Here is a 12567-nt window from a genome sequence, read left to right as displayed (position 1 = left end):
TATTTTGTGTTGGCCTCTAATCTAAAATCCCATGTTTGTAACTTTACAAACTGTGAAAAACTTAAAGGGGTTAGAAAACCTTTTAAAGACTATACTAATTTATCATTTTGCTGTGTGGTCAGCATATCCTAAAAAATAGGATATTATAGCCAAACCTAGAACTATTTCTTATACGCACACAATAATAAGCAAACAGAGGTGGAAAAGCCCCGATTAGTGTCATGAGACCGTTGATTTGTGCCGCCCGAGTCTCAGCGGGTTTCTAGTCGACATTGGATTGATGGAATACCAGAAGCGGATATTTATTCCTGGATTCCAGCTCTGAACTGCTGCCGCCTGTTCTCTAAAGCTCGTTGAGCAGGATCAAACTGGATTCCTATTAGCAGCTCCTGTGGAGGGATTTTGAGTTATGACTCATTCACTTATTAAGACTGTTCCTAATTCTGGCCACAGGGGGAAAAAAAATTGCATTTTGGATTTTTTTTCCTGTGTGTGTGAAAGAATGCTTTCGTGTGCATGAGTTTCTCTTAAAAGCAACAGTGAGCCATCAAGCAGCTTTAAAGTTAGAAAACAGGCTAACAAAGGCTTTTGTTTGTTACTTGACGGAAGCATTTGGTCCTTTTGTAGTTCCAGTTTAGGTTTTATTCATCCAGCAATTTTATTTTTCACAACCTTTACGTGACATACGTAACTAATGCTGATGCTCAAAAGTGTGAATGGGACTTTCTTCCTTTCTTCACTGCCTCCATTCTTCTCTAATCGCTGACGTTTCCCGCCGATCTGCACTGTCGTTTGGTTCTCCTTTCTGCATTTTTGCTGGCAGCAGGAAGTTTATTTTCAGGAGGTAAAATGTTTGCTGCGTTTTCATTTAGCTTTTGCAAAGAGAGCGTGTATTTTACTTTATTTTTGTGTTGCAATGAGCAGCTATTTTTATTATTAGGATAGGGCTTGGTTTCATAAATGAAGAAAACTGATTTAATCTCAAGTATGCTTTTATTGGCCTACTCAACCTGAACACAGAGGAATAAATCACTGCTGAAAGAAGGTTTTTGGTAGATTAATGAAAGGGAAGAGAAATTAAAAGATACAGAGCATTCCCAGAATAAAAAAACAAGTGTTGCACTAAGAGTTATAATGTATAAAAATAATATGAAAGGATACATCTGTGGATGTTAGAAATCTGTGTCAGAAAGAATCAAAGTAATCATCTGGTGGCCAATAAGATATGGGAACAGGAGACTTTCTAGTTCTACTACTGCTGACAAACGAGTAACTTTTAACAAACTACTTACTCAAACTTTTAACAGCTTTATTTTTTTAAATCACATCGAATGTTCACAACTGATGTTTGTTTTTTACAGTTATTCAAATGCAAAACTTTGAGGAGAATGAGTTTATTATGACTAGTTAAAGCACATGAGACTCATCTACAGTACCATTTAACACTCATTAGCATGAATGTCATTAGTTTGGACCATTTATTGATTTATTTCAACTACTGTTTTTTTCTGGGTGGAACAATGATGCAGCATGGAGCTCCAAAGCTTTTTTAAATCGAAAATCTTTTTGATTTTATTATGGATTTTCTCTAGTCCATATTGGGACAGAGTTATATTTATACTTAAGCTCAAATTAGTACACAAATTTCCACTAATATAGAGTAAACACCCTTTAGCAGATTGGACTCGGACTACATGATTTGTATAACGATGAACAGCTCAGTTGGACAACCAGTTATGTCCAAGTTTCAATCTAGTTTCTGAGTTGTGGGAAACTCAACAATTTGGAGTTGGTTCTCCTTCATTATTCTGTCTAACTCATGCATGGCGCTGCAGTCACCTTGCTTGACAGTTGATGAATGCTTTTGGATTTAATAGCCTCACTTAATCATCCAATCACCCTTCTTGCTTTTGGCCAAACACCTTAATTTAGTTTTGTCTATGAATAAAACCTTTCTCCAGAGATTTGGCTTGTGTTTGTGTGCAAGTTTCAGTCATAGTTGAACATGATGAATATGGAAGAAAAGAAACTGGCCTCAATGATGACAGAGGACATCAGTGTTCCAGCAGCTTCACCTTCTTACTTTCTTTCATCTGAAGGAGATTGTTTGGGGGTTTTTTATGTTTGCAAAGCAGTTAAACAACTGAAAACTTGCAGTTAACAAAATTGTTTGGTGTGACCATTTTTTTATTGTGCAGTAATTGAAATAAACTTCCATCAGTAGTCAATCATGATCCCTTAATACATGTTGATAGACCTTAGCCTTGTCAAGTTAACACATTGTAGAGCCCCCAGTTGTTGGTGGATTGTTTCTTTGCCAGTGTATGAATGTACCTTTACATTTGAGCCTTTGTGGGATTCTAACTATATGTGAAGAAAATGTACAATAAATTCAAAGTTTTGCAACCTGTTGTTGTTTTTGTAAATCATTGCAATGTTATGTTGTGGAGTCGTTATAATAAGTTATTAGAATCCATACATTTAAATGATCAGGTTTTCTTTCTGTGCCACATTTACACACGATTACTTCTGTCTGTTTTATGTTTTTCTGTGCTCCCTCTGTAGGTATGACCGGGAAGGTTATGCAGTTGACAGCCAGTCGCTAACAGAAACCGTGTCAGTCGGTGTTGGATCGAAGATGAACTGGAAAACGCTGAGCGATGTTAAGAATGAAAACATGGGACACGGAGAAAAGGTACAGTCTACACAGGCAAACATGGCAGCTTCTTATTTACTGAAGGGTCATTTATGTTAGGGTTCCCTACACCAGTCTGCTTGTTGCTTTCATATTTCTTATGAAAGCAGAATCTAGAGAGACGCCTTCAAACCCAACTGATCCAAACTCACCAGCTCCAGTGAAGTGCATCAAAACTATCAGTGGGTTTTGCTTGTCTTGGAATCGTGGAGCAACATTGTAATTCACAAAATGTCTACATATTGAAGCTACATTTTCTTACATGCCTGTCAAAGTCTTTCTAAGTTTCAGAATTGGAAACACAAAACAATTTTAAAACCTTTACATTTAAAAACAATGTTTACACTCCTGTTTGTCTTCCAATCTTTGCAGCTACAATTTGTTTATCAATTTGTTTTAACTGAATAAGGATTAACACTTCACAAATAGCTATACTGTGGAAGAACGTACTATTGGAATTGTGTGGAGTGGATCTTAAAGTGAACCATCTGCCATTTTAGGAAATGAAACGGAGCAAAATTATCTTGGTTTCAACCAGAATTGGAGTCCATCTAAGGGGTATTTGGCGCTCGCTAAACTTTCCATCTAATTAATTCAGTTTATCTCAGATTAGTTTTCCTCTTTCCTTGCTTTTAACTGGAAGCTGCTTATGGATAGCTTGAAGATCAATGTCATTTCTAATGAAAATTTCTAATTATGTGCTAGAGGAAGCCTAAGGAGCATAATATTACCAGAATGGAAAGAGGCATAGAATAAAAATGTGGACTAGCGACTCGATTGCAAAAAAAGAAAAAAACGTAAGCACTGCCACTTTAACTTCACAACACAGAGGAATCTGTTTTGAAGAATATAAGAGATCAAGATGGTAGAGATGACGGGAAAAAAAACAAGGGTGGCTTAAAGCGAGAGGTGAAGTAAAGCTTGAGAATTTGATGCCGACTGGAAATGTTTTACTTTCCAGTGCAGGACGGTGAGTTTAAAAGTGAGAAATTCTCATTTTTACCTCTTTTGTCTTGGCCTCTTTCCTCTTGTGCTCGCTCTCAGCTCTGTGCACCCCCAGCTGTTTCTGTAATTGAACTGAAAAGCGAGGACAAGGCTTCTCATCACACACTCTGAGGCTACAGCTTTGGTTAAAGCTATGGAATATTTCTAATTTGCAGCAATCCAAATTAGCATACTACCTGTTTCCTCCATCTTTGGGGGTGGATAATTTGGATAGTGTGTTAGAATCTATCTGTGTGTGTGTGTGCGTGTGCGTGGGTGTGTGTGTGTGCACGTGTGTGTGTGCGTGTGGAAAGGAGCATGTTAGGGAAGGACGGTTGTGTGGGATATAAGTGTTCAATCCATTTCTAATTAATGTAGATATGCGTGTGTGTTTGGGATTTTGGGATGAGCATTAAATTTGTCATGTGCAACCACATCAATTATGTGAAGTGGATTTTCACTTGGTTGCCCTTCCACGTGTAAATTTTAATTACATTTAGGTGCCAGAAGGTGACACTGGGATTTGGTGTGATAAGAATGAAAACTACTTTCACATTGCAGAATGTGTGTCAGTCGCGTACATCCAGTTTGTGTTTGCGTATCTCTGAGTGGTTTCGTCTACACGCTACTAGTGGTGATATTAAAAGACTTTCCCCAAAAGTTTTTCTCTCCATACGAAGCATTGCAAGACTATTACTCCTTTTCACTTTTACACATTTAGTAGTCAGAGAATGATGCATTGTTATTTGTATTTTTTTACAAATAAAATCAAAAACATGTAACATGCATGTGAGTCTCGTCCAATCATTTGGACTCAGACATCAGCTAAATAAGGAGTTAAGTCAGCTTGTGTGTTTGTTGGGGTCTCTATACAGATTGGAAAGTTATAGGATTTGATTTCACTATTCCTCTTTTCTGGGTAAATATGAAAAGATAAAATACACATATAGACACTTGTTATCATTCTTATTTTTTCCCATGTATTCTCCTTCCTTTTCTGGAATGCTTCCTTCTTTTCTTAACCTTTTTGAAACATTTTAAATCCTGTCATTTTTTTCTTTCCACTTCAGTTATGCTTTACTTAAGTTGGTATTTGACATAAAATCACAGTGGAATAAATTAAGGGGGCATTTTTATGTATTTTCCTCACACATAGTGGCATTTTATTGCACAATCAGGTATTTATGTTACCTCCAGTTATAAAAAATGTTTTTCAGAGCGCAGTAGATCCTACGATGAGCTCAGTAGGTGCACAGTTTGACTAGGCCTTAACTGCTGCTGCCGATAGTCTGCAGGAGCTGTGTAGGGGAGGCTGGAGGAGAGATGCTTTGTGGAGTTGGCGGCGCTTTGAATGAGCAAGCGTTTAGGCATCTCTGGGTGGTTGCCACGGGAGATTTGCATAACATAATGTAAAGCTCAAAAAAGTCGATTTTACATAATGCCCCCATTTAAAGTTTGTAATTATAATGCAACATTCAAAATGTGCCAGGGGTATAAATGTTGTTAAAAGTCTTTGTAAATGAATACAGCAAGAAAAGAAAGGACCTCAGCAGGAGTCTTTAATTATGAAATATTGTGTTTATTATGTTTTGCTATTGATGAAATAACCCCTGGTCAAGGTCCTGCTGTCCTTTACGTCCACATTAACTCTGCCATCATAAGGAAGATGCGGCAAGCCCTCATTTCTGTCTCATCCACCCACCTACTGCCTTCCACATCGCCTCCCCACTTCTTTATCCTTCCAGTTTGCTTTTAAAATGTGACGAGGCAGGCATGCTTATGGGAGCGTAGGAGTGTGGTGTTGATGAGGAGTGGGGATGTTGCTAAAGGGGGAAATTCTGCTAATTAATTAAAAAAAAAAAGCCTCTTACTAAGTGTTTCTGAAGGGTCCTTGCTCGGTGGCATGGACGCTGAGTCAATGGATGGGTGGACAGATTATGAAACTGTGAGTCAGTATTGGCCAGAGGGGGAAAAGTGTCAGAGGGCTCAAAGTCTGAGTGACAGTAAGTGTAGAGGTCGAGGGGATGCAGCACAGCATTAGCCCCCTCATGAGGGATGCAGGAAACACAATGGCCTTTTCACATCCGATGCTTTTACAAAACACTTTGCAGGAATCATGCTTTGCAGAGCAGAGGAACAGCGTTTCTCAGTATGTGTGTGATTTTGGCCCACATCCTAGAAAGAGTCTTTGATAGACTCATTTAGGCCAACATTAGTAATGAGTCTGGCCCAGCTCTAGCTGCTGCTTGTTGTTTAGTGTGCGTTTTATATTCTAGCTGTAATTCCTGGATCTTGTTTAAAGTCTGTTCTAGAGAAGAAATGCCCTCTGGTGTATTGTTGGAAAAAATCAATTCTTTCTGGTTTCCTATACGTGCATGTGGATCACATTTTCCATGAGTATTTTAAATTCCTGTACGCTTGCATGTAGGTGCATTCGAGGGCTGCCTCTTGCAGAGAGCATTGTTCATCTGCTGTGTGTGTGTGTGTTTTTTTTTTTTGTATTTATATTTATGGAAATGGAATGGCATGCTTCTCTACAGGATGAGAGCAATAGCCTTTTCCCCTCAGAATTAACATTTCTTTCCTTTTTAGCTGTTGATTTTAGCAGTGTGAGTTCTGCCGCCTAAGGTGCTAATATCTGTTTAAATTACAGCTGCATCGTTGCATTTTAATTTGATTTTGTTTGACTGTGCACACTTTAATTTGATTTTGTAACAGAAGGAAGTTTAGCGTCACTATGTCTGCATTGCACATGTAAATATTTGGTTGTTTGCATATAACCTTGCATTATAGTCATGTATACTTGTCAGTTTGCTTGTGTGTCTGTATGTATTAGCACAGCTTTCGCATTAGAGAGGGAGAAATTCATCTCGTCTTGCATCGATTATGCAAAGATTTCTCAAACTCCTCCTGCTCTTTGTGAGCTGTTCCAAGATTTTCTGGAAGTCAAATAGAGATGTGTAAACAGCCTGCATGCACCAGTTGGGCTGAATTTTTGGCACCAATTAGATATTCAGTGCCAAGTCGGATGTAATTTCAATTTGGATTTTCTTAATTATGCCCTTTTGCACCCTTTGCGATTTACTCTGTCGCTGTTTGAACTTAAGGAGCCCTTTGGCTTTTTGTCTTTATTTCAAGGTTTTTACTCTCTTAAAATGTATGGAATTAGGTTTTTCCATTTTTCAAGTCTGGATGAGAAGGGTTTTTGAACACCAGGAAACATTTCATTTGATTTCAGAGTGTTACCTTTTCCATAATTTAAAACAGAAAAAAATAATTCAACCATTGCCTGTTCATGCTTTTTCCTTGCCAGGTCTCAGGGTTGCTGGTGCCGTGTCCAGGGGTCATTGGGCAAGAAACTGGGTGCCCCCTGGACCGGTCGCCAGAACATTTGATAAAATATTTGCTCACCAATCAAAGTAATTGACTTCAGATATTTAAATGACATGGCCAAAGGTGTGTAAAATGCAGCACCTTTAAATGCTGCTTCTAAAATCACATTTACTATAAAATAGTCACACACATTGTGTAAAATTTGTAATTTAGTATCTTCATTCAATATTGATTCACACATTTGCAATTATAACACTTTATACCATAAAGTAATTACACAGGGCTCTTTTAAACCCTCTACATTTAAAAAAATGTCCACAGTTCATAATCAAGTCTTACTGCTTTTATTTCAAAATTGAAAGGTTGACACAATGCATAACTTCAGACAAGATTTCTTCACAGTTGATCTACTGATTAAAAATCTGACAATATATATACACAAATAATATTCACCAGATTTCAAAGATAGAATAAATTTTCACTTTGTTATTTGATATGTTGTTTTTAAGTCTAATTGGTGAGAAATTGTTCTATTATCATTATTTTGTTAGGAATTATGGTTCCTTACATTATGTTTATTCATTTGAATTGGTTTTCTTTCAATCTTTCTAGATTTAACTAGTTATTTGGGTTGATTTGACACATCAATCCTGGCCTTTCTGATGCCATTTTGATCAAATGTAGTTCCTGACGTCCAATCGTGTCAAATGGATTGAAGGTCATGACTATTTCTGATCACAAACTGGATAAGATAGTTACTTTTCCACTCATCTTTTTGCGTGTTCTGACTGCAAAGAAGTCCAAACCGCAGAATCTGACGTCATACCCCACTACTGTTCTGTGATTTTTGACTCTGCTGTGGACTAGTGATTACTCACTGTGTTCTTGAGGCCTTCGCCACCTGGCATCCCTTTCATCTCACAAGATGTTGCCTCCTACATAACAAACACTTTGATGAGATATCTTCTTCCGCTCTATTCATTGAACACCTTTCACTTTGAAAAGTTTGATTCCGTCTTGGCAAATGCACTTTCTCTTCTAGCACACGTAAACATGTGCTTTTAAGTTTGAAAAATCCATATGACATGACCTAGGAGCAGGTTAAACAGAAGGATTGCATTTATTTCCACCCTCATCGCAGTCTTGAAATATTTTTGATATTTAAATGTGTTGGGTGTCAGTGGCTCATGTAAGTTGTTGCTGTGTAGATGTAAAAAAGCTGTTTTTATAAATGCACTAATAACACATTTTTAAGACACAGGTCATATTTTTTTGCTTCCCTTTTTGCAATCACGTAAACTTGGCTTTTCTTGGGATCAAATGAGCAACAGCAAAAGAGGAGCATTATGCTAATAAACTAAGGAAAATGTAACTAAAGAGTAGCATTTATGTAAATGGGTCTGTCATTTTTCAAAATGTCAAACCTCTAGTTGTGATGTTAAAAACCATCAGACCTAGAGGGATTCTTTTCTGTTACTACAACAATCAATATGCATACAGTTAAACTTAAACCAAGTCAAAAAATATATGTGATAATGTACAGCATATTAAGATTATTAGTTCTCTACATTTTGAGTGTTTACTGCGCCATGCGATTATGTGCTTCTTATAGACCTTACAGTCGGTGACAGGAAGCTTCCCCATGTCTTAAATATGGTGTGTGATTTAATTTATGCAGCTTATATTCCCCCTCTCACTGAAGCTGCAACCAAAAACATACAAACTTAATATCAAAGTTTTCTTGAAGTCTAAGCCTCTTAAGTAGAAATCAGATGGGTGTGCTCTGAAATTTTAATGAAACAACTTAATTATAAGCCAGTCACATGGACTACTACAGATAGTTCCATGTTTTAACATCTGCCAGCACTGTCGGCATCCAGCAAGACATAAATAGGGAAAATAAATGCTCCAACACTCTGACTTTCTTACTAATTACCAGGGTTTCTTTTCTCTAGTCTTGCTTTTTGTGATTTAAGCACTTTTTTTGGTACCAAACAAAGGACAGCATTTATTCTCTGGTAAGTTAAATTGTAGATGTAATTCCTGCTGTTCAGGGTCTTTTTTTTTTTTTTTTATAAATTTGGCATTTAAAGTTCTTAAAATTTGTCCAGGCTACATTTGACTGATGATAAACAATCATCTTTTTACGGTATTTGGGTAAAACCTTTAAAATATAATCAAATATGCTTGAGGTGTTACAGTAAATAGACATTTGCCAAGTTTTGTGGAAGAAAACTGAATGCTGCTTCTTTATGTTGGGTTGTTATTGATGCAGAGTAACTTAAACCCGAAGACTTGTTTGGTCTGGAAAATTATTCTTCTATACATCTGCAACCAAACTACTGTCTGTTTTTACTGCTCAGACTCTTTTCAATATTTAGATTTAGCCTCTTTTTCTGTCGTTTTTGTCTTTCAGGCAGACTATTTTAGCTGCGTGGCAACTATAGTTTACATGCGTAAAGAAAATTGTTTGTATCAAGCCTGTCCGTCTTCAGACTGCAACAAGAAGGTCATAGATCAACAGAATGGTTTTTATCGCTGCGAGAAGTGTAACAGAGAGTTCCCCAACTTCAAATATAGACTCCTACTTTCAGTGAGTATGATGCACATATGGGACAAACAACATTAATGCTTGTCAAACATGCAGTGATTATTCTCAGTGATGACACAAATACACAGTCAGACAAACAGAAGTAATGTTTTGCCCTACCCATCATCTCTCGCTGTCTTGACTCTCAGGCTAACTTGGCAGACTTCGGGGATAACCAGTGGGTGACATGCTTCCAGGAGACAGCTGAGGTCCTGCTGGGTCGCAAGGCAGAAGAGCTGGGACAGCTCAGAGAAACAGTGAGACTCTGACACACACACACACACAAAAGGAGAAACTGCCACAGACAGTTCTTCTTAACAATTTCGCCCAGGAGATCTAACTATAACGGACTGCTTCCTTTTAGAGTTTCCACCAAACTTTTTGTTTACCTCTGAATATTTGTGTGTGTGTGTGTGTGTGTGTGTGTGTGTGTGTGCGTGTGTGTGTGTGTGTATTTCCAAGGACGAGGAAGGGTTTGATGAAGTCTTCCAGAAAGCCAACTTCTCTACCCACATCTTTAAGAACCGAGTCAAGCTGGAGACGTATAATGTAAGTACCAATAAACAGAAAAAGTATATAAGTATATGGTGCAAAGGAATTCACTTGTTTCCAAGACATAAGACTACAAAATACTGCTTTGTATGATTAGCAGCTCATGTCTCGTTCATCATAATTTTGAGAAAAGTGCACCTCAAAAAAATAGAAAATTGTTGAAAAGTACATTTGTTTTAGTCATTCAATTCAGAAGTTGGAAGTCATAGCTTTATTGGATAAAGATTGATGTATTGGATTTGATAAAGCACTGTCCACTAACGGCAACAGATAGGAACAATTATTGATCAATTATTGATTGTACAAACCTAAAGTTGGACCCAAAGAACCCTGGAATTCAATTTTGAATAAAATTTCATTACAAATTTAATCAAAATTTCAATGAAATGCAAATTTTACAACGGACTAGTTCTTTTTCCATAACAAATTTTCTTCCTTGTAAGCTGCTTGTATATAAACTCAATGAACAAAGAGCTTCTTCTCCCTCCTCTCCTTGTGGGAGGCTGTCCGTGACTGTTGTCTGGTCAGCTGTCGACTCAGCAGTCCTCGCTGTGATTGTGTAAGCTATACGACATTCTGCATTGATGATCCCTTTCTTAGACTTTTATAACTTTAACATTTTCAGAAAAACACAATTTTGGGCTATTATCATTGATATTAGAAGTAAAGTATCGAAACATGTGGATTGAACTAATAAGCAAACTTTTCATTGGGATTCTATGGTGCAATGCTGAGTAAGCTGTTTTTGTTTTTAAATAACCAAAATGCTGTTGATATTAAAATAAAACAACACCTACAGTACAGATCTAGAAATGTTTCCAAGCTGCTCTGTTCGCCTGACCCCATCACCTTTTTGTTGTTTTTTTCAAGTGAAGTTTTTATTTTTTGTGGATTAGTTGGTCGGCTTGCTAAAACTGACCTAGTGTCGATACCATAGCAATCCCAAATGAGGCTGTTTTATAAAACAAAGTCAAACTTATAAACTTTGATATTGTGTTAAGCATTCCCCAGGACTAATGGATAGACTAGCTGTTTCACAGGTGAACAGAATTGGCCAATTTTCTGCTTGACTGCTTTATCCATGAATGGCTGACATTGATTTTTTTCTATAAATGTAGCAGCTACTTAACTCTAGCAATAACAGCTCTTCGGTGCGGAAGTTTTTAGGTGGATTTCTTATAGCCAATAAAGAAAGCTGTGTAACTCATTGTGTTGAGCGAAAAAATAAGAAATTACAGAATTAAATACATCTCTTAATGATGGTAAACTGTAAGGCCTAATTTTTAAGTAGCCTAAACACTGCAACTGTTGCATCTGTGGTGTTATTGTTTGCCATAAAACTACAAAAGGAGTTGCATGTCTACTACGCGTTTGTAAAACAGAAGTCATTATCTTTTGTTTTTTACTGAACTGCAGTCTTAAGCTTGTGAAACCACCAAACAAGATGCACAAACACGAAGTAATCACAAAGCACTGTCAGTCACACAGCATAAACTCAGAATCATCTCAATTAGTTACAGAGCGACAGGGGGGTTGTTTTGTAGCCAGTGCACTTTGGATTGCAGAAAACAAATACAGCTGTGGATTCATTTCTCTTAATTAGGCACAAATTAGCATTTAGCTATTGTCTGTCTAAGGCTAATTAGCCTAATTATTCAAAGGCCAAATTGCCACTAAGGGCGTGTACTGGGAGAAGCAGTTGAGATTCAGATTTATCTCTGAAGGATCTGTGTCTTGACCTTACGAAACCCTTCAAGCAATCCTGTGCAATTTTAATCCAATCCTTTACTTCATAAAATAAGAAGGAATGCCTGCCAGTGACTGAAAAAATGCCAGTGCAGCCTCTAAAGACCAAATTGCTACAAAAATAAAATGTTCTCAGTGGGAGAGATTTGTGTCTAAAGCACCAACCTCCCACGCCCAAGACAAAGAGAAAAAAAAAAAACAATACGCCTTCAGATTAAAGTTTAAATTTTAAACCTTTCTCTAACTGTCTGAAGTTAAATGAAGAAGTATAAAATTGTTACACAAAGTGGATATAAGTGTTCAGAACAGATGCATAAAACAAATACTAATAAAACAGCATTTTAGCTGGCAGATTTTATTCATGACTACAAAAAAACAATTCAAATTGTGAATATTTTCTGTCATAAAGTATTTAGGAGAGCCAGTAGCTGTGTTGCCACTGTTCATTGTGTCAGTGGTCAGTCAGCCACCTTTCTCAGCTCTCCTCAGGTGAACAGTGTGCATATCAGAGTGAGTCAGCATTAACCTTTTTCTTTTTTTGTTTTCATCACGAAAACTTTTAATGCACAACGTAGGCTGGCTGGGTTAAAATTGTTACTTTGAGGGTATGCTGCACTGTTATTTACAGTGTGTTGCAACACACTGTGCATGTAATGAAAAGTGTTTT

The 12567-nt window shown here is 37.2% G+C and overlaps 1 protein-coding gene across 3 annotated transcripts in view; it reads left to right on the top strand.

The window, feature by feature from the left end:
* The window catches only part of LOC103139643 (replication protein A 70 kDa DNA-binding subunit-like), a 44978-nt gene that overhangs the window by 18009 nt on the left and 14402 nt on the right, over window positions 1-12567 (top strand). For 2 of the 3 annotated variants that reach the window (XM_016672792.1, XM_016672798.1), the window contains exons 14-17: window positions 2566-2695; window positions 9429-9605; window positions 9752-9859; window positions 10065-10262. In XM_016672792.1, the coding sequence (XP_016528278.1) occupies window positions 2566-2695; window positions 9429-9605; window positions 9752-9859; window positions 10065-10247 (598 nt within the window). In that variant the 3' untranslated portion in view covers window positions 10248-10262. Of the gene's footprint in view, window positions 1-2565; window positions 2696-9428; window positions 9606-9751; window positions 9860-10064; window positions 10263-12567 lie in introns of those variants that run through there. The other variant, XM_007554391.2, reaches the window with a different exon arrangement.

The sequence above is a fragment of the Poecilia formosa genome, unplaced genomic scaffold (assembly GCF_000485575.1).
Source record: "Poecilia formosa unplaced genomic scaffold, Poecilia_formosa-5.1.2 Scaffold3, whole genome shotgun sequence".
In the NCBI taxonomy this organism is placed as follows: Eukaryota; Metazoa; Chordata; class Actinopteri; order Cyprinodontiformes; family Poeciliidae; genus Poecilia; species Poecilia formosa.
The sequence above is the reverse complement of the archived record's forward strand: the minus strand, read 5'-3'. Positions and strand labels throughout refer to the sequence as shown.